The sequence below is a fragment of the Mus caroli genome, unplaced genomic scaffold (genome assembly GCF_978045245.1).
Source record: "Mus caroli unplaced genomic scaffold, Mus_caroli_1 scaffold_10, whole genome shotgun sequence".
Taxonomy (NCBI): Eukaryota; Metazoa; Chordata; class Mammalia; order Rodentia; family Muridae; genus Mus; species Mus caroli.
In genome coordinates, this window is record NW_028227265.1 from 58,974,657 (window position 1) to 59,000,682 (window position 26,026).

Here is a 26,026-nt window from a genome sequence, read left to right on the forward strand (position 1 = left end):
GCCTTACTCGAAGCTCTTCTCCGACCTGCTCTCCTCAGGCCCCGCCCCTGACCCCAAGCTCCGCCCACCATTCGAGTCACTCCCTCCTTCTCAGCGGCCCCGCCCGCTGCCCGGGCCCCGATCTCCCGATCAGCGCGCGGCCCCATCGCTCGGGCGCGCGGCGGAAGATGGCGGAGTCCGGTGGCAGCAGCGGCTCTAGTCAGAGCCCCGAGCGCCCGAGCAGGTGAGTCCTACACCTCTGTTGGCATGCACCTCTTGGCTCGGGCGGGGCCGACCCGGGGCCGCCGGGGGCGTGGACGTTCCGAGTCCCTGGCTGCAAAGGTCCTGAGCTATGGCGTAGGCCTTAGGGCAGGCTGAGGCCCGGCTTCCTGGGAGCTGCGAGCCCGGGGCTGAAGGGGTTCGGGGAAGGTGACGTGGGAAGCTCCACAAGGACCCTGGGGCCCGGGAGGGAGCCGAGGCGTTCTTGAAGGGAGCACTGAGACCACCTGGTTACCTCCACAGGTCCTGATGGCAGGGAACAAGAGGCCTAGGCATGTCTGGAGGGGAACACTGAGGCCAGTCACCTAGGAGCCTGGACATGTCTGGGGAAGACACTGAGGCCAGTCACCTAGGAGCCTGGACATGTCTGGGGAGACACTGAGGTCACTGGGAGACCTCAACAGGTTCTGATTGTCAGAAAATTGTCTAGGGGCCTGATAGGTGAACAAGGGACTTGGGCATGTCGTGAGGGGACACTGAGGCAACCTTGGGGCCCCAGCAGATCCATCATGATGGCCAGGGAGTCTCAGGGACTGTGAGAGGTCGGGATGTATTTGTGGAGTTTGAGCGCTGTGAGAGAAGATACTCAAGAGTATAGGGTCTTTCTTTAAGACCCCCTTCCTTCCACCCTTCATAGGGTTTAAATCCCCCTCCCCTCAGTCTAAACGATTGAATTGGAGGTCTTGCCTTCAGATATTGGGTCCACGTTCACCCCTTTGGTTAAATGAGGTCACCCTTTTTCCTGGTCAACTCTGAAGGTGGGTTCCTTGAACTTGGGAATTTGCATAAAGATGGCAAGTATTTTTAAATATTTGTTTTATTTTGGCTTTTCAAGACAAGGAATCTTATAGCCCAGGCTGGTCTCACAGTTGCCATGTAGCTGAGGATAACATCAAACTGCTGGTTATCTTTCCTCAACCCAAATGATCAAGATGACAGGCATGCATCTCTATTCCTGTGGTGCATGCTAGGTGAGGACTCTACTACTGGGTCATATGCCTGCCCTCTACCCATCCTATTTTTAAGATAGTGACTGATTTGTATAGCATAGGCCAACCTTGAACTCAAAAACTTTCTGTTGCAATACATTTTTGTGAATTGATCTGGAGTCTCAAGGGAAGAGCACCTGTCTAAGGGAACTCTCTTAGGGAGCACTCACACCCTCCATTTTCACACTAACCCAGAGCCAGGAACCCTTGCCCTGAGACAGCCACCACCCTTGTGAGGTCAAGGAAGAAATTCAGTCTCTAAATGGTTTGGGAATAAACAGAAGCCAAGGGCACTGGGCCTAATGATAGCGGATAAAGTTGGTCCTCAGGCAGGCCCGAAGGCAGGGAAAGATCTGGTGGCCTGTGGATCTGAGTTGAGCATTAGGACCTGATGGAAGATGCTGATTAGGGAAACCCTGCTACCACCTAGAGGAGGCATTGGACCTGCCTGTTACCAGAACAGCTGGAAGCTTCAGAGTGAGGTCAGAGCAAACCAGGGACTCCATACAGGCCATCAGCAACTGCAGAAACTGGGAGCTCTGGCCACAGAAGAGTGAGTGGCAGTACACTGGGGCATGACAGAGTGGTGGCCCAGGACTGAAGGTCTGTAACAGGGGTAGATCATGGAGTCATTGGGGAATGAGTGGGCAGGGCCTAGGGGCCAGATAAAAGGGAACAGCTGGCCAGGCAGTAGTGGCACATGCTTTTAATTCCAGCCCATGGGAGGCAGAGGCAGGCGGATTTCTGAGTTCGAGGCCAGCCTGGTCTACAAAGTGAGTTCCAGGACAGCCAGGGCTATACAGAGAAACCCTGTCTTGACCCCCCCCCCCAAAAAAAGGAAAAAACAAATCAAAACAAAACCAGAAAAAGTGGGGGGCAGCTGACCAGATCCCTAGGGTAAATTTTTTAAAGATGTATTTTTTTTTATTTGTTTATATTTCAAGACAGGGTTTCTCTGGATAGCCTTGGCTGTCCTAGAACTCACTTTGTAGACAGGATTGACCTCGAGCTCACAGAGCCTCTAATTCCAGAGTGCTGGTGCTAAAGTTGTGTGCCAGCACACCTGGCTTAAACATTTATTTTAAAAATTATTCGTGAGTATCTGTGTGTCTGTGAGTATATGCCGTGTATCCGTGAGTATATGCCATGCATCCGTGGGTGCTCTGTGTACCTGTGAGTATATGCCATGTATCCATGGGTGCTCTGTGTGTCTGTGAGTATATGCCATGTATCTGTGAGTATATGCCAGTATCCGTGAGTATCTGTGTGTCTGTGAGTATATGCCATGTATCCGTGGGTGCTCTGTGTGTCTGTGAGTATATGTCATGTATCCGTGGGTGCTCTGTGTGTCTGTGAGTATATGCCATGTATCCTTGGGTGTCCGTTGCGGCCAGCAGAATGAGCTTGATCAGGAGCTCTTGCTGGGAGCTGCCCATCATGCATGCTGGAAACCAAACTTGGGCCCCCTGGAAGAACAGTGCATGGTCTTAACTGCTAATCTGGCTTCAGCCCAGGTTTTTGTTTTGTTGTTGTTTGACCACAGTTCACAGTGGTCATTGCTGTTTAGCACAGGCTGCTTCTGACTCCTGATCCTCTTGCCTTTGGGAGTACTGGAATAACGGTGTGTTATCCCTAGCATACCCAGCCTACTTCAGTCTTTTTATTTATTGTTTATTAATTCTTTTTTGAGATTTATTTATTTTATGTTTGAGAGTGATTTGCCTGCGTATATGTCTGTGCACCTTGTATGTGCCTGCTACCCTCGGAGGTTAGGCTTGAATAAGGTTTCCGATTCCCGGGAAGTGGAGTTGTGAGCCACCATGTTGGAGCTGGGGATGGAATGTGAGTCCTCTGTAAGAGGAACTGGCACTTTGTTGAGCCATCTCTCCAGCTCCCCCCCCCCCCCCACCTTTTAAAACTTATTTTTAGGTGTTTGTTTGTTTGTTTGTGTTTCAAGACTGGGTTTCTCTGTGTAGTGCTGGCTGTCCAGGAGCTCTCCTGGTAGACCAAGCTGGCCTTAAATGCTCTGCTTTCGTTTGCTTCTGCTTCTCCAGTGCTGGGATTAAAGGCGTACACCACCGTGCCCTGAGCTTAGATTTCATTTTTATGTCCTGTGTATTGGTGCTTTGCCTGCATGTATGTCTTCACATGTGTACAGTGCCGTAAGAGGTCAGAGGAGTGTGGAACCCAACCTAGATCCTCGAAAAATAGGGTTCTTAACACTGAGCCGTCCATCCAGCTCCGGGGCTTGCATTCTTTACACCTTTCATGATGGTCCACAAGCCTTAGCTGGGAGATAGATGTCCCATTTGGGGCTGAGCATTCAGACTCTCTTTCTCCGTACTTCGACAAGTTATGGGTCTTCGGTCACTGCCGCCTACTGCGGAGAGTAGCTCCTCTAGCCAGAGTGGGCAGTCTCCCTCGTCTGCAGGCACAAACGGTTCTGTAGAAGGTGGTTTGACTGGTCCATCAGGTCCATTTAACAGGACCATGTATCCATGGGTGCTCTGTGTGTCTGTGAGTATATGCCATGTATCCGTGAGTATTTGTGTGTCTGTGAGTATATTTTTGAGACAGGGTTTCTCTGTATAGCTCTGGCTGTCCTGAAATTCACTTTGTAGACCAGCTGGCCTCGAACTCAGAAATCCGCCTGCCTCTGCCTCCCGAGTGCTGGGATTAAAGGTGTGCGCCACCATGCCCGGCCCACCATGTCTCTTGATAGACTCTTACTATGTAGCCCAGGCTAGCTTAGAACCCACATCTATGACCTCTCCAGACACAGGCTTTAGACTGAGATCCCAGTTGTAGAAGTGTCCAGTCAGACAGTGGCTGGTTATGCCCATAGCAGCCAGACCACTACTGCTCCAGCGGTTATGTCCTGCTGTTGGACATGTGGTCACAGCTAAAGCTACTGATGGCAGTTCTCCCAGCTCTTCAGGCTTGACAGCAAGTGCCTTTACCTTCTGAGCGATCTCTTGGCATTTATTTGTGTGTGTGTGTGTGTGCGCGCGCGCGCACGGGTGTATGTGTAGTATGCATGTACATGGCAGGTCAGAGGTCATTGTCAAGTATCTTCTATTTACCTCCACCTCCCACCTCCCTTTGGCAGTTGTCTAAAGAGGTTTTATCTGTCTGTCTATCTGTCTGTCTGTCTTTGTTTGTTTCTGACATGGTCTGTCACTGAGCCCATGCTTGCCATTCGGTAATGGAATCCATCTTTTCTCCCCGATGCTGAGGTTACAGACATGCACCTTTGTGTCTGGCTGTTTTTTTGTTGTTGTTTTAAATATGGGCATTGGCTATTCAGACTTTTCTGCGTGGCAGGCACTTTTCTGACTGAACCTTCTGCACAGCCCCTTGGTTTTTCACTGTTTCTTTTTGAGGCAGAGGGCCTCGCAACGCAGGCTGCTCTAACACTTGATATGCAATTGAGGCTGGCCTTGAACTCCTTAGCTCCCTGCTTCTTCCTTTGTGGGTTTGGGATGACAGGTGTGTGCCACCAACCCTGGCTGGGTTTTTAATTTTTTGAAGTAAAACTTGTGTAACATAAAATCTAACTTTAACAGTGTGTAATTCTGTGGCATTTAGCATATCCACAGAAACACACTCGAGTTTGTATACCCCATACAGCCCTGTCCCCTGTCTTCCTGGTAGCCCCTGCCTCCTGCCTGTGGAACCACCTGGTCTGGACTCTATGTATTGATGAGATTGTGTGAGATGGCAGAATCCCTGCCTTCTCCTGTCCTTTTCCCTTCCCTTCCCTCCCCTCTTCTCTTCTCCTTCCTCCTTTTCCTTCCTTTCCTCCATCTTTCCACCATTTCTCTTGATAGACTCTTACTGTGTAACCCAGGCTAGCTTAGAACCTGTTAGTTTCCGTCTCCAGTCTTTTTTATTATTTTCTTTTTGAGGCAGGGTCTCTCAGTGTAACCCTGACTGTCCTAGGACTCATTCTGTAGACCAGGCTGGCCTCCAACTCAGAGATCCACCTGCCTCTGCCTCCTGAGTTTTGGGACTAAAGGTATGCACCACCACCACCTGGCTTGTTCTGTTTTGTTTGACACAGTGTTTCTCTATGTCCTGGCTATACTGGAATTCACACCATAGCTTGACTTAAAGATATGTGCTACCACAGCTGGCACACCTCACCCATTGTAAAATGTGTAAAATGTCATTTCCTCAGCCTGGCTCCTCTCAGCTTGCTTTCTGTTTCAAGGTGAATCTATATTGTGGCATACATCAGTGTTTCATCCCTTTTCATGATCAAATAATACTCCACTACGTGGCTAATCGTCACTTTACTTATTTTGTCATAACCTGCTGGATGTCTTTGCTTGTTTTTGTGTTGATGGTCATTGTTTGTAACAGTTTCTCAGCTGAGAGGGTACTATCCCAACATCTGTCATTTCAGCGTTTAGGAGGAATGAGTGCTTCAAGTTTGAGGCCAGCTGGTGCTACAGAGTGAGTCCCAGGCTTGCTGAGTGAGACACAAACGGGAAGGGGAGGGAGGGAATGCAGTGTGAATATCCCGATAGGGCTGCTGAGTGGCAGAGGGCACGCCTTCTATACTAAGTAGCAAAAACAAAGCCAAAAGCAAACTAAAGTGAACTAAAACGGAGTCTAGAAATTTATAAGCAGAGAGGTTTGTCTGGTTGTGTTCTGTAAGAGCTGGGGGACAGTGTCTGCTCTGACCCTGGTGGGGCCATATTGACACTGTGCCAGACTGTGTCTGATACACATTCCTGCTCAGAAGCCCGCCTTCCAGGCAAGCTTCATTGAGAGGACACTGGTCTCGGTGGAACAGTCCACACCCTACCCCCTGCTGTGGCTTCAGGATTCATTGTCCTCTATGATGTAGGCCAGTAGGGCTGTGTGTGGAGTGATGAGTCTATACACAGTAGTGGGGCTCTGTGGTACCTAGTGATGTCTTAGTCACTACCTGGTGTGCTTTGACGATTGTCCTCTCTCAAAGGGCCTGTGGGTGGCCAGTGCCTGCCCTGAGCTAACTGTCCTAGGAGCCTGGCATGCAGAGTGTATCTCATTGCTCCAACTTGCAGCCTGGCCACATCCCTTCATGGGGTCAGGTCTTTCTGGGGAGGCAGTGAAGTCCCCAGGAGCAGGGACACTGGCCTTGACTGTGTCACCATCTCTGGAACCTGTCAGGCCATGCCCTCATCTACCCAGGAAGACTGGTGTCATCTGGCCATGTAGGGGATAACATCTGTGTTCCCTACCATGTTAATGTTGACACAGCTCAGGGCCACGCTGCCTACACTGTCCCTTCCATTATGTAACTTGTTTGTTCTGACTTCTCTCCCGACTACGGGAGAAGAAAAAGCCTGGCTTCCCTTCCTTCATCTCTCGGGAGCAACAAACCCCGTTGCCTAGCGGAGCCTGTCATAACGTCTGAGCTGAATGAACCTCAATAGACAGTGTGGCCACCAGGCTGGCGGCAGGCAGAGAGGAAAGGGGCCAGAGCCTGGCCCAGGGAACAAAGAGCATTTGCTTTGAGAGACTTCCCCCCAGGCTAAGCCTGGGCCAGCTTCTCCATTAGAGAGCTGAGGTCTTAGCCACTAGGACTGTGAAGATAAGGGTGTCATGTGACTATGAGAGACCTGCCACCTCCACTTCGCCCCTGGCCTCATTTGGAGGACAGGGACATGGGAAGTTGTAGCCAAAGGATTGTCATGGTACAGCCTGACTCATTGAGCTGGGTTTGTCTAATTATTCCCTTGATTTTCTCTGCTCAGGCCAGGGCTTTTACAGAGTTTGGTTATTTTCAATGCTGAGAAGACTCTGGAGTAACTGTGACCCCTGCAGAGGGAGGGCAGGCAAGACATTGCCACTTGAAAAGCCAGCATCCTTAGCCCCTTGGGGTCATGTAGGCATGCGAGGGCTGGGGTGGTCTCTGTACAGGGGCCATGCTGCCCATCCTGTGGTTCTGCCTGCTTCTTCACGGGGCTCACTGGGTGCCCAGGGGTCACTCGCCACACTGTAGTAGGAGGAAATAAGAGTGAGGAGCACTTGGGAGCACAGCAGCACTTGGCATAGGGGTGGGGTGAGAGAGTGGCGTGCAACCTGGGCTATATAAGCTCTGGCTCTGGGAGCACAGGTGAGCACCAGAGCCCTGGCTGGCCTCTGTGGTTAACACAAGGAGTCCGAGAACCAGGGTGGGAACCTGTGCTGCAGCCATGCAGGACACATGCAAGGGACTGATCGGCTTGCAGCTGGACTGTGGCAACCTGGTAGCTTTGAGCTCCAGAGACAAGCTCATTGTCATTGTCATGGTTGCTGAGAAAAAAGATTTTGGGTGTTTTGTTTTTTTGAAAGAGGGTCTCACTATGTAGCTTTGTCTGTCCAGGATCTTGCTAAGTAGATGAGGCTAGCCTTGAACTCAGAGATCCACCTGCCTCTGCCTCCTCTGTGCTGGGATTAAGGCCCGATGAGTGACCTGAGAAAGGTTTTGTTAGTGGGGCCAGTACCCTGTTGGCGTGGAAGTCCTGGCAATTTCCTGTCCCCTTCCAAACCTTGGTCATCCCCCACCTCCCCACACCCAAGTCCAAGGATGGAGGTGACCATGGAATGAGATGGCTGAGGGGCATCTGAGGGCCATGGGGCCCAGAGGAGGTGGACACTCCAGTCTTAGCACTCCTGGCTTTTCAGTTCGGTTGACACCATCCTTGTGATGGTGTCTGGCCTCTCATGTGCTTGTAGACCAGGTGTGGGCAGAGGAGAGTAAGGGAGGCAGTCAGAGCAGGGTCCACTCACCCTGCTGTTTGAAGGCCTCTGGACCTGGGACAGAGTGGGCTTGGGGCCAAGGGTGTGTGGTACTTGTGCTCTGATGCACTGAGCAGGGTGGGGGACCATAGGCTCTCAGGTTTCTGCCCAGATGAGGGCTGGGAGATGGAGATGTGTTATCTATCAGGGTGTGTGGAAGGGTGAGATGCTCTGGCCTGGAGTAGCTGAGCTGTGCTGTCTGCAAGCTCTATCCATCCACCTCATGGATAGAGGTGGCATGGGACCTGGGTCACAATCTCGTGTCTTCCATAAAGGCCTCTGGGGCCCTCTTTACTCAGTGAACCTAGTGGGGAGACCTGTCTTCTATCCCTAAGACCCTCATTCCATTCAAAAGAAGTGCGCAGCCACGCAGAGCAAAGTGCCAGCCAGCAAGGGTTTACTCAACTAGCTACCGTGCCCAAGCCCTTGGCCTGATATTGTCTCCAACTTGGACCATAAAGACCTTCCCAAGATTACACAGCTTCCTGACACCTGCCAGGCCTCCCAGCATCTCATATCTTGCCCTTAGCTGATGACAGGCCTATGCATCCCCAAACTGCCCAGTCGCATCTTATGTCCTCTAAGGCATGTGAGCCTGAGGGTAGGACCTTGGCAGCCAGTGTGAATACTGAGCAGCTGTCTGGCAGATACACCATCCTCCATTCCAGTGGGTCAAAGGCCACCATCCTTTATTTGGGGACAGAGTCTAGGAGGTCAGTAGAAAGAACAGCCCCGCACAACCTTCCCTTAGCTGGAAGTGAAGGCAGCTGAGCTGTTCAGCTGTCTGCAGTGGAGGTGGGGGCCATGGGGTCCCCAGGCGATGGACCCCCCTTGCTCTGGTAGCCGCTGCACAGCTGTTCTGACTGGCTCTCTTAACACTTGTTAACCCCAGTCTGGCCCTTCCCGTGCAGCCTTTACCAGCAGCACTCCCGCATCCTGTGCTGCTCCTCCTCGCAGGGACCCGGTGGACACTAAGCTCCATCCACTGCGAGGATCCACTGTGCCCAGGAACAATAGGAGTCTTAGCATCTCCTGCTTCAGGAGTTGAGCTCTCAGCCTGCAGAGCACAACCTTCCAGCTTTTAAAGGGCTTGGGGCGGACACTCAAGGATCGAGGCTGAAGATGTTTTTTGACACCACAGCCATGAAATTCCACAGGGGTCAAAGCCAGGAACCGGGCGGGGCGTCTGGGCTGGATATCCGGAGCCTGCTCTCCACGGGACGGGAGAATTCAAGCTCAGCTTGAAAGCAGAGAGTGAGAGTGGAGACATGGGATCTCCCAGAATCTTCCGCTACCCGGATGGTTGGAGCTGGGCTGGGTGGAGTAGCTGCCAGGTGACAGGCGCCTAGAGAGCCATTGAGGTTCCCAAGCAGCTCCTCCACCCCCCTCAGCTGCTCTGTGTGCTGCACTGCAGGTCACACCCTACCTCCTGCCTATATCCCTCTTCAGGTGCCAGTGGTCTATTGTGTGTGGCAGGACACACACACACACACACACACATACACACGCACGCTCCTGCTCAAAGGAATCACTGCATAGATTCCACCACCCCTTTCCCATCAGCCTTTGTCACTCTGGGAGGGTGTGGGTCAGTGCTGGGAGCTTGCTGACCTTCCTGGGGCTTCTCAGTGGCCAGAGTAGAGCCAGCTGCCCTGGCATAGCTACTACACACTCACCATCAGCCTGGCCTCCTCACCCCGGCCACCTAGGAAGCTCAGCAGGCACACACAGGCAGCTGCCTACTGGGGTGGTTTGGGGAGGCTTCAAGCCCAGTGTATCAGGATTTGGGGAAGATGGAAGCTTCTGCTGTGAGAAGGCTTCCGGACTGATAGAGCTGGAAAGCTGGCTACTGCCCTCAGTCAGCAGCTCACGGAGCTGGAGAGATGGCTGAGAGGGCAGGACACCGTTTGTATAAGCCTGAAGACTTGAGTTTAGTCCCAGCCACCCATGGAGGCTCCAGGCATGGTGCTGTGTGCTGCCTTCAACTCAGCACTGCAGGGCATAGCAAGAAGACACTGCTGCTGGCTGGCTACCACCCTAGCTCCAGGTTCAGTGAGAGACTCTGTCTCAAAGGAGTGCACTGGAGACTGATGGAGCAGGGCACTGATGTCTGAGTGCTGGGCCAGGTTTGACTATGTGACTGGGCTCTGTCAAGACAACCAGCCTGATCGGCGAGAAGGGTCAGTGATTAGCAGCTCTTGCCATCGTGTCCTGCCTGGATCCAGATGAACACATGCATGCCATGGCACATGTATGTGCACAGGCACACATGGAGACATCTCAGAGAATCTGTTCCCTTTCCCTAGCCACTGCCTAATTCCTGGCCTAGACTTGCATAGTCCTCCAGCCTTGCAACTCCATAGGGGAAAGAGCTTCCATCTGGAGCTAAGAAAGAAGTCTTAGGGGATGCAAGGCAGTGGTGGCTCGCACCTTTAATTCTAGCACTCAGGACGCAGAGGCAGATGCATCTCTGTGAGCCTGATCCACAAAGCAAGTTGCAGGGCAACAAGGGCTACACAGTGAAACCCTGTCATGAAAAAAAAAGTTCCAGAGAAGGATCTGACTGGTTCAGGTGGGCAACCCCCTTATCCTCTCACTAGTCACAGTGCCAGGGCTCCAGGAGAGGGAGTTAGTCTACCTGATTCTCAATGCATGGCCAGAGAGGAGAAGAGCTGGGGTCCCCACCCCAGGAACATATGTGTAAGGGTGGGAAAGGGTGGTTTAGACACCTGTAAAATGAGCTGTACTACAGGGTTGTGGCCAGGGGTCCTGGGCTGAGGTGCCAGACTGCTTTTGTCCTGAAGTTGTGGGATTCTTCAGGTTGGGATGGCCTGGGTGTCCTAGCATGGACTATGTGCCCTATCTGTGCTGCTGAGGACAGGTGGCTCTTGGATGTGTTTTATCCTGTGTGAGGCATAGTGAGGGCTAAGGCTTATCAGTGGGAGAGCACTCCAAGGTCTGGGCCTCACGGGACTGGGAAGAGGACTATAGCAGATAGTGGGGTTCACTGGGGGCCTCTGGGAATGCAGAGCAATAGGGGCCAGCACAGGGACACACATTGGAGACACCATCAAAGCACTCATGTACCTGTCTTCTTATCCGTCTCTCCACTCATCCCTCCCACTCATTTACCTTGTCACCAACTGTCCAGGTCACTAATGTGACAAGGCTCCTTCACTGTGGGGGTGGAGGGGTGGACATCAGGATGTGGCAGGAGAAAGAACCCTTCTGGCTGGCCTCCCAGAGCTCCTATTTCAGCCATGGGGAGGCGGACTAGGAGCAGAAGAATGACGTTCTAAAGGAATGGAGCCAGGCAGGGACCTGGCAGCCAAGCTCTTCCCTTATCTTCAGGGACCTCCATACCTCATGAAGGCAATGGGGTGCCTAGTGGCGTCCTCTGGGATAGTTTGGACATTTTTCCCCCTCCGGCTCCTGAGCCCCGTACCCCAACTCAGCTGGGCTTTGGGGAGTGGATCCAGTCCTGGAGCCTGGATCCTCCCAGCTGTATCTCAGTGCTGTCCTGCCCTTTTGTCGGGGGCCAAGGGAAGCAAGTGCTTGAATTGGTAAGGAATTCTTTTCCTTGCTGCATGGTCTTCAGAAAGTGTGAGCCTCTCTGTGTCTTAGAGTGTTTCTTCAGTGTTCCTGGGCCACTGGTGAGCCACAGTCAGGTGTGCACATCCCACTCACACCCTGCAGGGTATATCCCTATGGTGACAGCTTACTGAGCAGTGTTAAGTCCTCTGTCCGTAGCCTGTGTCATCTGGACTCAGCTGGCTCTTAGTCCGGTGTGACACAGGCAGCCTCTTTCTCACTCCCACTCCGCTGTCCCACTGCCCCTCAGGCTGTCTTCAGGTGCAGCCCAGAAACAGTGCCTCAGTGGAGAAGCTGCTTGTTAAGCCTAGCACGAGCAAGAGGCCAGCCTAGTCTTTTAAGTGGCTAAGGTTGGGCCCCAAGGCCTGGTTTATCCTAGGCTAACACTCTACCTCAGACCTGTGGCCCACCTCCAGCAATGTGTGTCTCCATGGCTTCTCTCTTGCTGTCAGTGATTTGGGGACCTTCAGTGGCCTCTGGGCTTCTGCTTGCCCCTCCCAAATTCTGGCTTTCTTTTGCCACAGGCCAGCCTGGAGCAAGCCTATAGCAGGTACCTTGCTGTTCCCCCTGACATTAGAGATGAACCCCAAAAGAGAGGGCTGCTACTGTAGAACAGACTGTGGGCCAGGAGCCATGGAACATCCCAGGAGAGGGCTTGCTGACGTGAGTGAGCGTGGGGGCTGCTGGCTTGCATGTCTCTGGCAGGCGTGAAGTGCCAGAGCACAGTGAGTTGATCTGTAGCTGGAGTGCTGTGCCCAGAGCTAGGAAACATTGGGAAACCATGGCAACAGGACAGCGGTGGGTGTGCTGGACCCCAGAGCTCTACACCCTCTGCCTTGGTAGTTGGGGCCAGAGCCACTGGGATGTTGCTGGGAACAGAATGGATAGGAAGATGAGGTAAAGCTAGCAGGGGTCCTTGTGCCTCAGTTTCTCCGTTTTATTTTATTTTATTATTATTATTTTTTAGACAGGGTTTCTCTGTATAGCCCTGGTTGTCCTGGAACTTACTTTGTAGACCAGGCTGGCCTTGAACTCAGAAATCCTCCTGCCTCTGCCTCCTGAGTGCTGGGATTAAAGGCGTGCGCCACCACTGCCTGGCCAGTTTCTCCATTTTAAAAGAAAGACATTTGCTAGCTCATAGGGGAGCTGCAGGCCCTAGAGAACAGTCTGAAGATGGTCAGGGAGGTGGTCCTAGTGTGGCTGAGGGCCCTGGGATGAGGTCCTGGGCCACCATGCTCCAGACTGAGCTCCTCACATTCAGGGTCTCTGACACCACATCTGTGACACTCTACTGTCCTGCTACCCTGGTCTTTGTCTGATCCCTGCCCATCCAGGCTCTCTGGGAACGGTCTTGGAGATGTTCCAGGACCCTGTTGCTGATCTGAGGTAACCAACCTGATATTGTACTGTTCCCAGAGGCTCTGTCCCCCACCTGCATGTTTGGGGGACCAAGGGTGAGGCAGCAGTACAGCCAGGGTGTGAGCCAGCCAGCTGTGCCGTGCTTCAGCAAACCACATGGACAATAAAAGTGAAATTGGCTTTGAAAGTAGAAGTGGCTAGGCTGGGGGAGCAGGGACCGGCGTCAGAACAGGGTGTGCGAGGCGGCGAGCTGCACTCTTCGTGGGGGTGGGAACGGATTTTACTAAACCCCAAAGAAATGTTTCCATGAAATTCCTTCTTGTTCTTGCCTGTTTTTTCAACGTTCTGAGAAGAATGGTTCTGGGATTTGGAAAGCCAAAGCCGGCCTTTCGGACAAGGCCAGCGGGTGGGTGGGGGCCAGGGCCATGTCCCCTGCCAGCTCCAGGAGGATCTGGTCACTAGGGTGGCCTGCTACAGCTGGTGTGGCTGAGCTTGTGAGCCTTTTCTCTAGTTGCCTACTCTGACATTATGTCCCTAGAACAGGATTGGAGGTAAAAAAACCTTTGTAGGGTGGGGGCTGAGAACTCAAGTAGCAGTTCCCACACCTGGGTCTCCAAACAGGTGGTCCCATCAAGGTCATGTACCCACACTGGGCTTTGAACACTTTGATGGCCTGGTATATGCCTGGGTCCCTTGGGAAGTACAAAGGGAATCATGGGGGGAGAATGGCAGGATGGCTGGGCCTGGGCCAGGCCTGAGATGGAATGTGAGGATGAGGGCACAGCCAGGGTGGGTGGTGAGTGGCCTCTGGAGACTGTCCGGTTCAGGGTTGCTGACGCACTGACTGATGACTCACGGGCCGGCCACCATGACTCGAGTGGCTGTCTGGAGATTCGGACTGGCTCAGGGGGCCCCACCATGTGGCCGCCCACTGTCTAGAACTGTTCTGAGTAATGGGTCCTCCTGCCGCCCAGTGCTGGTCCTGGTATTGGCAAAGGTGACCTTAGTCATAGCCCTGGCTGAACTGCACTTCTCTGAACTATGGGGGCTCGGCGTTCTCCAGGGTGGCTTAGCCAAGGTGTGTAGGTTCACGGCAGAGGCTCTTGCTCAGCCAGAAGGGACAGAGTGGCCATGTCAAGGACTTGCTAATGCCTAGGGAACAGGAGCTCAGCCCAGGCCACCAGCTGCAGAGATCAGAAGCCCAGAGGTGCCCTGGCCATGTGTGTTGCCTCTGCCTTCCAGGCCCAGGCTGTCTGTTTCCTTTGTGGGTCCTAAACTCTGGTCACCTCTCTGGGTAAATTAATTACATTTGTTTACTTATCCTGCCCCTGTGTGTGCGTGTGCATATATATGGTATGGTGTGCTTGTAGAAGTCATAGGACAACCTGTGGGCATTGTCTCTGTCCTTCCATGTGGGCCCAGGGATTGACAGCTTTGTGGCGTTGCTGGCAAGTGCTTTTGCTCCTGGAGCCATATCAACTCTGGGACCCTCACCTTTTCTTCCCCAAGAAATGTAACAGCAGAGGCCTCAGGGAGACAGGACACTTAGGTCCTTCCTCCCTGTGGCAGTGCCCTCCTAGGCCATCCTCACCAGTGAGTATTTGGCCTGGCTCCCACCAACTGGGCTTTTGAGTGCCTCCCTGCTGCCTGAAAATGTGGCAGTGGCCACCTGTGACAGAGACCCCATGACCCTCCCTGCCCTGGTGCCTGTATTCTCAGACAAGCAAACACAGATAGACAGTATTTGAAGAAAAATGGATCCACATCACACACACACAGGTTTTCATTTTTAAAAAAGCCTTTAATTCTTTGGTAATTTCATGCATGCTGTGATCATATGCACCCTCAACTTCTCTATGCACTGCTTCATGTTTGTGTCCTCTCCTTTGTGTGTGTGAATGTGTGCGTGCGTGAGTGCGTGCCACGGAGTCCAGTTAGTGCTGCCTGCAGGAATGCTGGCTGAGCCTGGTGGCTTGCTCTTGTCCTTGTGCAGAGAAGTTCCTGAGTGCAGTCCCGTGCCATATGCCGAGAACAGCATGCCACAGCCCTCCTCCCATCCTCCAGAGCTTACATTCTTTCTATCCCCTTCCACCCACAGTGTCCCCTACGCCTAGAGGGTGGGGTATCGTCATCCTTTGCAGGGCTGAGCACTTAGTCATTTATTCTGAGCACTTTGACCAAGTCTGCGTTAGTTGTTGTCCAGTTTTTATGGCCTTGGCTGAGCAGTGCTAATCCCAGAGCTTACAATGGAAGCATCTTGAAGTCAGTTTGACAGCATGTGTGTTTAACAGGACAAAGGTAGTAGCATCCTCCCACCCCACAGGGCCAAGGGCTACTGGCTAGGTTTAGAGTACCAGCATGGGTGCCCTCCCAGGAGCCAGCACCAGATCAATCAGAGCAGTCGCTCCTTCTGTGACCTCATGCAACTACTGCACTGCTGACCCACATCTTGCTGGCAGTCAGTGTAGTGCAGGATCCAGCTGTGGGGAAGACGGCTGGCAATGTCACTGTCCCATGTGGCACTTTGGGCACCAGGAAAGCTAAGCAGCACTGATCTTTCTTGTTACTCCTCACCCAATGCACAGCCACACGTTGCATGTAGCTCACACTAGGTGTTATGTCGTCTGGAGATGACAGGAAGTGGGGAAGAGTGGGGCAAGTTGCACATAAGGCATTATGATGCCGGGAGCTAAGTCCCTATGGGTTTTGTTGTCTGTGGGTCACAGGTTCTGTTTCTCATGGATTCCAGGTGATGGCTGTTTGCAGGTGGGAAGGTTGAGCATGTCCACACTAAGGTGCGAGCCCCTGCTGGCAGTGAGCTTCCTCTCTGCTGCTTCTTAGGGGCTCTGCTTCCTTTCCTGGTAACTCTCAGATCCCAGCTTCTACATCATTCTTCATTTATTCATTTGTTTGCTAATTAATGTATGAGTGTTTTGCCTGCTTGCATGTCTGTGCACCACATGTGTGTAGTGCCTGTGGAGTCCAGCAGAGGGTGTCAGATTCCCTGGATCTGGAGTTATAGATGGATGTGAGCTGCCATGTGGGTGCTGGGAACTAAAACTAGGTTATTTGCACGAAGGGCCAGTGCCCTTAACCATTGAGCCATTTCTTCAGCCCCTGCATTGCTTTCTTTGTTGATTGGTTTGTTTTTCATCATCATCATCATCATCATTATTACTATTATTTTATTTATTTATTTTTAGTTTTTCAAGACACAGTTTCTTTGTATACCCCTGGCCATCCTGGAAGTCACTATAGATCAGGCTGGCTTCAAACTCACAGAAATCTGCCTGCCTCTGCCTCCTTAGTGCTACAATAAAAGTTATGTACCACCACTGTTGGGCAAAAGTTTTATTTTTTTATGTTTATGTCTATGTGTCTATATGAGCGCCAACCACGTGCATGTAGGTGCCCACTGAGGCAGGAAGGAAGCATAAGGTCCTATTGAACTACAATAGCAGGTGCTTATGAGCCACTAGGATGGATGCTGAGAACTGAGCTTGGATCTGCAAGGGTAACAAGTACTATTAAGCACTGAGCGATCTCTTCACACCAAGCACCTTTCATCAGGATGTGGGGTTTATAGTACTTTCACTATACTCTTTTTAAAAAAGATTTGTTTGTTTATTTATTTATTTAATGTATCTGAGTACACTGTAGCTGTACAGATGGTTGTGAGCCATCATGTGGTTGCTGGGATTTGAGCTCAGTATCTCTGCTCGCTCTGGCCCCACTTGCTCTGGCCCAAAAATGTATTTATTATTATACATAAGTACACTGTAGCTGACTTCATACACATCAGAAGAGGGTGTCAGATCTCATTATGGATGGTTGTGAGCCACCATGTGATTGCTGGGATTTGAACTCAGGACCTTCAGAAGAGCAGTCAGTGCTCTTAACCACTGAGCCATCTCGCCAGCCCCCATTATGCTCTTTATATATATGGATAATCACAGTAGATCAAAGTCCAATGGACACATGACCCTGATGTTATTTATCTCTGGTGCAAAGCCTTTCTCCTGGCCCAGAGTCTCCTTGAACTAAGAAGTCCCTCGGCAACTGTGGAAGTGTCTTTGCGTTTTTTTATGTTTCTGGGAGTTGGGAAGCTGTGGAGCTGCATGGTGATCTCAGAGGACCTTGCTATCTTGACAGCTGAGAAAAGCTGACTCAGTGTGTCAGAGAGGGCTCCTGCCAAATCCTTCCTATGTCTACAGGTCTTCCAAGAAATGATTACTGTCACACTGACAGTGGTGGGGCGTGCACCACAGTGGCTGTGGAGGTGAGAAAGCAGCCTATGGGAGTCTGTTCTCTCCTTTCACCATGAGAGAAGCTCAGGGCATCAGGCTTGGTCACAGTGCCTTTACCTGCTGGGCCATCCTGTATGCCCAGCCTGTCATTATGGATGCTAGTTCCCTGCCACAGGATCAACAATAGCACTGTGGCCCTGAGCATATGTCTGTTCTCCCAGATCATCCTGTATCTTGTGGGCAGGTGCTTGGCAATGCTGATCACTCCACTGTCACCACACTGTCTCTCTGTGTCCTGTCTGGGGTGTACACAAACGTCCTGTTTCCCCTGCTCCTCCTAAAACCTATGAAATCACAAGGTGGGGGTCACATGCATAAATAGATGAATAAATGGATGGAGAACACAGGTAAGAGCCTCAAGATCCGGCCTGGTCAGCCCCATGTGCGCAGGTTCCCAGGAGAGCCTAGACACTGCCCTGCCGGAGAGGTCATGCCATCCTGGGGCTGATTAAGGCACTGTTTGGCAGGCTCCCTTGGGTGGTATCTTAAAGCTGCATCTTGTGGCTATTGAGGTTCAACCTGGTTCAGGCTAGCCTGCAGCTGTGGGTGACTCTAGGGACCCCAGTGGAAGATGGTGTTTGTGTCAGCCCTTAACATGTAGCACCAAGGTCCCTGCTGTAGGGACACTGTTGTTCTGGGTCCTCCAAGCTGTGAATCTCTGGTATTTTATTATTTATTACATGTATTTGGGGGAATGAGTGCCACATGTGGAGGTCAGAGGACAACTTTTAGGGATAGGTTCTCTGTCCAGTTTAAGGAGATAAACTTAGCACCTTTACCCTCGGGGTCACTGTGCTTGCCATTTTGTTCTGTTTTATTTGGTACTCAGCTCAGGATGGCCTTGAACTTGCAGCAGTCCTCCTGCCTCAGAACCCCATGGCTTGGAGAACAGGAATGTATTTTAACTAGCTTCCCCAGGAGGGAGAAACACCCTTGTCTTGTGGGAGGGATGTTGCACAGGGTCACACAGGCTGTCACCTCCCAACAATGACATCAGTCTGGCTGTCAGTCTGTGGCTTCTGCCCTGACAGACCCCTGGGTCAGACACATACACTGCCCTATTTAGGGAGGCTCCGTGGACACAGACAGCAGCCCCATGAGCCTCACTCTTCCCCCTCAGTGGGGCAGCAGCAGGGGTCTGTCAGCTCCAGACTCCACCCAGCTCTCTATCTCTTTCTGCATGCCCCAGCTGCAGCTGGAATATGAAGCCAGGCCTGGGTGCTGTGGCCCCATTGCACAGATTACATATATCCACTGAGTGTGTCAGTGTCCCCAGTCCCTTGCAGGCTCATCAGGAGTCTAAGCAGTCCAAGCCACAGGAAGCTGTGATGCCCTGTCTGGAGCATATAGGTGGCCTTGGGCTCATGGCCTTGATGTAGCAACAATAATATCTCAGCATCTCTGAGTCCAAAATCTATTGTGGGTTTGAGACGCATGGGCCTGGGACTGCCACAGCAGCCTGCCAGAATGCCACTGTGCTCAGAAGACAGGTGGACGCTGATCTCACCCTCAGGACAAGCCAGGGCCTTTAGATTACCTGTACTCCTTCTCTCCCTGACCCCAGCAGCCAGACTTCCTGCAGTGCTGGCCAGTCCCCAAGTCTGCTTTCCTAAGGACTCATGGCTTCCTACCCAGGGTAGCCAGTGCCTCACAACAGCACTGACCCTCATGCTCATCAACCAGTGCCCGGCCCCGCAATGCCTGATTCCTGCCCGAGGGTCTCTAGAATGACATCTAAATTAGGCAGCTGACCAGGGATGGTGGGAGTCAGGCTCCATGCAGATGGAGCAGCTCTAGCCTCTGATAGCTCCTTGTTTGGGGTTTGGTGGTTAGGCATCCCACATCCTTCCCTCTCCTCTTTTCTCAAGAAGCCCAGTGCCCCACATTCGTGGCCCAAGAATGGAAGGGCAGGTCCAAAAGGGTCCCGAGAGATGGAGATGGATAGGGAGACAGACAGAGGTGAGCAGAGAGGGTGTGTCTGGTTCCGTCCGGGTTGGGTTGGGGAGGCTGGGCTGGATAGAGGCACTCAGCAGCACCGCCCCTTCTGTGCTCTGACAGTGGAGTGTTCTGTGCAGAGCTTCAGTACAGGTGTCTGAAGGAACAACAGCTGATTGGCTGGATGAATGGGGATGGCTGGTGGGATGGACAGGGAGTAGCAGGAGACAGACCATGGATGGGGATGGCTGGTGGGCTGGACAGGGAGTAGCAGGAGACAGACCATGGATGGGATGAGGGTGTGCTTGACTTTGGGCTTTTCTTTTTTTGTTTTAGACAGTCCCACTATGTGGCCTGGCTGCTCTGGGACGCTATCTGTACAACAGGCTGGCCTCTGACTCATAGAAATACACCTGCCTCTGCCTTCTGAGTACTGGGATTAAAGGTGTGCACCACCATATTACGTATGTGTCTTATGAAATAAGTTCTCACACAGCCCAGGCTTTCGTGAAACTCACTGTTAGTGAGGATAACCTGAGCTCCTGTGTCCATTTCCAGTGCTAGGATGAAAGGTGTGAACCCTTCATTGGGTGATTCTAGGCAGGGTTCCACACCTGAACCACACCTCCAGGCCCCCACTCAAGGATTCTAGGCAGGCACTCCACCCCTAAGCCATGCCCCCAGCCCCTTACTGGGGGATTCTTGGTAGGGCTCTTACCATAGACAGTCTTGCAGCGTTTCCTGGGTATCAGAGGCCTGGCCTCTGACTGATTAGAGGGCTTCTCCATAAGAAGGCTGTTGTGTGTTTAATGGTCGCTTCCCCTTCCACTTGTTGGTCTGCTAGCCTGCATCCTTTCCTGTGTGTGGGTGTCTATCCTGGCTACTGCCACTCAGTATTACAGTTCCAAGTGTCACCCATGTCATAGGTCTGTGTCCACCTGGAGGTCTCTGAGCCGTCTCTCCTCTGCTGTCCTTGCAGCTTGGCCGACAGGAATGGGGCACTTAAGTGCACCTTCTCTGCAGCTGGCCACAGCACTGGCCTCCTGCAGGGCCTGGCTGCCCTCCGTGCACAGGGCCAGCTGCTCGATGTGGTCCTCACTGTCAACAGTGAAGCCTTTCATGCGCACAAGGTGGTCTTGGCGGCCTGCAGTGACTACTTTAGGTAAGCCTAGCCCTGGGGACTTGACACCTCTGCCACGTTCACTGGGGACCTATGTGGCAGCCACCTCCTTGTTTTAATGACAAGGTTTTGCTGCATAGCTTGGATTAGCCACAGATCAGAATGCCCTTGCTCCATCCTCTGGTGTGCCAGCACACCTGGCCTCTGACACTTTCTAAGTTTCTTTTGTTTTTCAGCCCTGTTGCACACTAAGTAAACATTCTGCCTCCAAGAATTTTTTTTTTTTTTTGGAGACAGGGTTTCTGGCACTCACTCTGTAGATCAAGCTGGCCTTAAACTCAGAGATCTGCCTGCCTCTGCCTCTCAAGTGCTGGAATTAAAGGCTTTTGCCAGCACTGCCAGGCTCTTGCTTCACTCTCTTACTTCATTTTCGTGTGTGTATGTGATGGTGAGTGGGGTAATGTGAGCCATGGTGCACGTGGAGGTTAGAGGGCGTCTTGTAGGCATTGGGTTTCTCCTCCACTATGTGGGTCCTGGGAACTGAACGCAGGGAGTCAGGCTTGGCAGCAAGGGCCCCCCACCCACTGAGCCATCTTGGAGGCTTTCTTACCTCTCCACACTCATTTTTCTCTCTTGGGATAGGCCTCGCACAATCCAGGCTAGCTTCATCCTCACAATGTAGCCCAAGATGCCCATGAACTCCTGATCCTCTACTTCCACCTCTCCAGAGCTAGGCAGACAGGCCTGCAGCAGTACACCTGGGGCTTCATACAGGCTCAGGCAAGCTCAGGCAGGCTCTGCCAACCCAGCCTCAGCCTCCCCCTTCCTAAGCCTTCATTCAACATCTGCTGTGTGCCAGGCATTGATGCCAACCATGCCCTGTGAGGAGAAAGTGAGCCCTTTGCTGCTGTGGCATCCCTTCCAAGTATCAAAAGCAAACAGCTGAGAGACTGGAGGAACACGGGGGCCATGATGCTCAGGCCCTGCAGGATCTGTGTGTGTGGCTCCTGGAGCCTAGGTGGATCTCTTGTCTCCCCTAGGGCTCCCCTGTATCATGCCCCAGGCACACACAGACACATGGGTCTGTCTACTTTTCCCTGTCCTGGGACTGAGTCAGAACTAAGGGCCCAGTGAAGCTGTCTCATCAGGGGATGCCCCTGCCAGCCAGCGAGGGTGGAAGCTGGAATGGTTGTCCTTGGAGACCTGTGCTAAGTCTTCTTCCCCAGCTGTGACCTTCCTTCTAAGAGGGTCACGTCTTCCAGGTCCACTGTTACCTGGGTGTGGATATCAGGCCAAATGTCCCTCTAGGCCCAGCGGCCCTCCCTGGGGCTCAGCAAGACTGTTATGAGGAGCTGCTGCAGCCAACTGGGGCACCGGTGCTATTTTTACTCTGGATTTGTGAGCGGGTGGGCAGCCCAGCCAGCAATGCCTTTTAAAGGCACCCCCGCTCTGGCAATGTAGCCCATGAGACCTTAAAAGGCAAAACTCCATCCTGTCATCTGGTCTGGCCTCTTTTCTCACTGAAGTGCCCAAGGGCTGGTGGGGACTTTAGGGGACAGGCAGGGGCTGGGGCTAGGAGCTGTTCCTTATGGTCTTAGGGAGGCCCAGGATGCTATCCCACAGAATGATGGCATTAGACGACAGCACCTCCATGACACCCATGGCCTCACTCCTGCTGTGACCTGAGCCTAGGTTGCACCAAGTAGACCACTATGGGGTGGCCGTCATCTTTGATGATGGGTGGTATCCCTTCTCCTCTGGCAGGAAAGCCTGCTCACCGTTGTGAGGGCTGCTGTAAAGTGTTGGAGAATGTCACCAAGGGACCCCTGCAGACCCTGTGAGCACAACTCAGTTCTCTCCTTCCTGCTGGAAACTGAGATTTGACCCCAAGCCTTTCCAGAACCTTCATGCATGGGTCTGCATCCCCCCACCAGCTGCCATGTGGCTCCAGAGGCCCTTAACACAGGCCTCACACAGGCTAAGGACTTGGCTGATGCTGACCATGCCTGGGCAGGAGCACCGTCTCTGTAGCTTCTCCCTGTAGACAGCAGTAATGGGCACAGCCCCTTGTGGGCAGTGACCTCTTGGGACCTTCGCAACAGCTTAGGGGGAATGGGCCAGACCCTTTGACCCTTACTTCACAGGTTCCAGGCTGGGGAAGTTGGTTATGCCTGCAAGCAGTCAGTGAAGAGATCCTAGGTTCTGGTGGTAGTGGGGGAGCACAGGCTGGCCCTGACTTGGAGCTCAAGGTGGCTGTGCATCTGCAACTGATACCTCCTCAAGAAACCTACCAGTTAGCCTTCAGGGCTGGGGGCCCTACGCAGAGCTGCACAGGCTCAGAAAGGCTGGGTGAGGGCAGAACAAGCTTTGACTCTCTACTGGCCCTGCTCTTGGGTGTGTTTCCACCTCCAGGGCCATGTTCACTGGCGGCATGCGTGAGGCCAACCAGGCTGTCATCCAGCTGCAGGGTGTGTCTGCACGTGGCCTGCGCCACATCATCGATTTCGCCTACAGTGCTGAGGTGACACTGGACCTAGACTGTGTGCAGGATGTGCTGGGTGCTGCCGTGTTTCTGCAGATGCTGCCAGTGGTGGAGCTGTGCGAGGACTTCCTGAAAGCTGCCATGAGCGTAGAGACGTGCCTGCACATTGGCCAGATGGCTACCACCTTCAGCCTGACATCACTGCGTGAGTCAGTAGATGCCTTCACATTCCGCCACTTCCTGCAGATAGCAGCAGAAGAGGACTTTCTGCGCTTGCCACTCGAGCGCCTTGTCTTCTTTCTGCAGAGCAACCGGCTGCAGAGCTGCGCCGAGATTGACCTGTTCCGCGCTGCTGTTCGCTGGCTGCAGCACGATCCTGCCCGCCGCGCCCGTGCCAGCCTTGTGCTGCGCCACGTGCGCTTCCCGCTCATGCAACCTGCTGAACTGGTAGACAGCGTGCAGACACTTGACGTCATGCTCGACGATGCCCTGTGTCGCCAGTACCTGCTGGAGGCCTTCAGCTACCACGTGCTGCCCTGCCGCCAGCATGACATGCAGTCGCCACGCACTGCTGTGCGCTCTGATGTAGCGTCCCTGGTGGCCTTCGGAGGCACACCTTATACCGACAGCGACCGAGCCGTCAGCAGCAAGGTGTTCCAGTTGCCTGAGCCTGGAGCACGCCACTTCCGCGAGCTCACGGAGATGGAACTGGGCTGCAGCCACGCGGGCGTGGCTGTGCTGGATAACTTCGTGTACGTGGCAGGCGGTCAGCACCTGCAGCACCGCAGTGGAGAGGGCGCTGTGGACGCCTGCTACCGCTATGATCCGCAGCGCAATCGCTGGCTGCGGCTGCGAGCGCTGCGTGAGAGCCGCGTGCAGTTCCAGCTCACTGCACTGGGCGGGCTGTTGTATGCCACCGGTGGCCGCAATCGCGCGGGCAGCCTGGCGTCTGTGGAGCGCTACTGCCCACGCCGTGACAGCTGGGATTTTGCCTGCCCACTCAAGCGCCGTACCTGGGGCCATGCGGGTGCCGCAGCTGCTGGTCGCCTCTACATCTCAGGTGGTTATGGCGTCTCAGCGGAGGACAAGAAGGCACTGCAGTGCTATGATCCAGCAGCTGACCGCTGGGAGCCCAGGGCGCCCATGCGTGAGCCCCGCGTGCTGCACGCAATGTTGGGCGCTGCTGGCCGCATCTATGCCCTAGGTGGTCGCATGGACCACGTGGACCGCTGCTTCGATGTGCTGGCTGTGGAGTACTACGTGCCGGATGCTGACCAGTGGACCAGTGTGACACCCATGCGAGCTGGTCAGTCGGAAGCTGGCTGCTGCTTGCTAGAGAGGAAGATCTACATCGTGGGTGGCTACAACTGGAGGCTGAACAATGTCACAGGCATCGTTCAGGTGTATAACACTGAGACGGATGAGTGGGAGAGAGACCTGCACTTCCCCGAGTCCTTTGCAGGCATTGCCTGTGCTGCTGTCCTGCTGCCCCGCTCAGGCCATGGGAGGTAGCTTGGGATCCTGGCCTGGCTGTGTTCCCCACAAGTGTCAGACCCCCAGCCCAGGGGTCCCTACCTCCCAGCCCCAAGTCAGCAGAGAGAGAGATCTGGTCCCCGAGGTTTAGGTGCCATGGCAGCCATTGCCCAATGGGTGTCTCTGCACTGTCCTGTGTGGTTAGGTCTTGATATCTCTCATCCCTAGCCAGACAGATGTAAGCTTGTGGACATAAAACACCAAGTCCAGGGAGGAACAGCTCTCCCTGTCTCCTGACTAAACTCTTCTGTTTAAAATCCTAGCCTGGATTTCTGCCATGGGATCCACAAGGCAAAGAGACTCTTCAGAATTGCCCTCTGAACGCCACGTGGGCATCATGGAGCACACATGCACGCACACAATCAAATGAGTAAGATTGTAAATCAGCTCTCTGGTGCCCGGACAGCATTCAGGATGCAGGAGTCAGAGTGTGTCCCAGAGGCCCCCTGACAGGTGACAGATGCAGCCATGTCTTCACCACCAACCTCCCTGGCCCGCTTGACTTGTGGATTCCGGAGCATCCCAAAGGCCCCTGCCCAGTTAACCCAGCATTCTTTGCCCGTGCCACCCACTTTTATAAGAAGACAGAGCTAATCAGTGAGGCATGGTGTGGCCTTTTCCAATACTCTGGAGGCTAAAGAGGGAGAATCATTGCAAGTTCTAGGCCAGCCAGGACCACAGAGCCCTGAAATGAGGAAACCCACAAAAAACAAAAGCAGAGAAACCACAAAAGCCACCTCAGGTGAGGAGGCCTGTGTCAGCTGGCCCAGGAGGAGAGCCAGCTGGGGGCTCATCTAACATGTTGGCTATAGAAAGCCACGCCCCCAGGTCTGGCCCACCCTGGGGTGGGGTGGGAGGTGCTATGCCGTGAGCCCCAGCAGCCTCATGTGATGGCGGCCCTGCTTTGTTCTGCTGTTTAAATCTTGAACTCTCATCTTCATGTTTTGTTTAATTTTTTTCTTGTTTAAGGAAGCCAGCCCCACTGTCTTCCAAATGAATGTGTTCTCTGGTGATCTAAGGTGTCCCTTGCTGCTCAGAGTCATGGATGTCATCGTTGTACAGCCGCTCAGCACATGAGCAATTAACCCCAGTCCTTTGCCGCAGCCTCTGCTAATCAGTCCTTTGATTTAATAAAGGCATTATGGAGGAAGGATGGAGCAGACCTGTGCTCCACGCCTGCCACCTGTGTGACCTGTGCCACCAGTGTGACCTGTGCCACCTGTGTCACCTGTGCCACCTGTGTGACCTCGGGCTTTGGGGGCCCCTCTATCCCTTTCTCTTCAGCTTCCCTGCTGAATGGAGAACTGCAGGGCTTCTGAGTGTCGGCTGGGCTGAGGAGCCAGGCTTGCTGGGCAGCCTGGAAGAAGGTATGCACGAGAGGCTGGTGAGGGACCTCTCCATGTTGCTACAGCCCCCAGAAGCTTCCACCTCTGCTCAGTCACACACACACACACACACACACACACACACACAACTGCAGATAAGCCTCTGAGGCCATGATGGGTCAGAGTCAGCAGACCTGTTTCCATTCTCCCGGATGTTTCTTCCCCAGGGCCAGGCCCTTCAGGATCCTTGCCCCAGCCCAGCTCAGCACAGGGTGACAGTTGGGGACAAGTGACTGACACTTCGAACAGTTCTCTAAGAAGTCTGGGGCTGTCATCCCAAGGTCCCTTCCCTG

The 26,026-nt window shown here is 53.3% G+C and overlaps 1 protein-coding gene across 8 annotated transcripts; it reads left to right on the plus strand.

The window, feature by feature from the left end:
- Positions 1–105: 105 nt before the first annotated feature.
- Positions 106–25,548, plus strand: Klhl26 (kelch like family member 26). 8 transcript variants are annotated; one of them, XM_021170672.3, is made up of 4 exons: positions 134–223; positions 502–662; positions 20,193–20,375; positions 22,746–25,548. In XM_021170672.3, the coding sequence occupies exons 2-4, from the start codon at positions 622–624 to the stop codon at positions 24,325–24,327; spliced, it is 1,806 nt and encodes a 601-aa protein (XP_021026331.1). In that variant the 5' UTR covers positions 134–223; positions 502–621; the 3' UTR covers positions 24,328–25,548. The 8 variants fall into 8 exon arrangements, with proteins under 8 accessions (XP_029336483.1, XP_085699997.1, XP_021026331.1 ...); XM_085843872.1 differs by lacking the exon at positions 502–662 and adding an exon at positions 19,550–19,658 and having other exon boundaries at positions 135–223; XM_085843876.1 differs by lacking the exon at positions 502–662 and adding an exon at positions 1,094–1,229 and having other exon boundaries at positions 161–223.
- Positions 25,549–26,026: the final 478 nt, after the last annotated feature.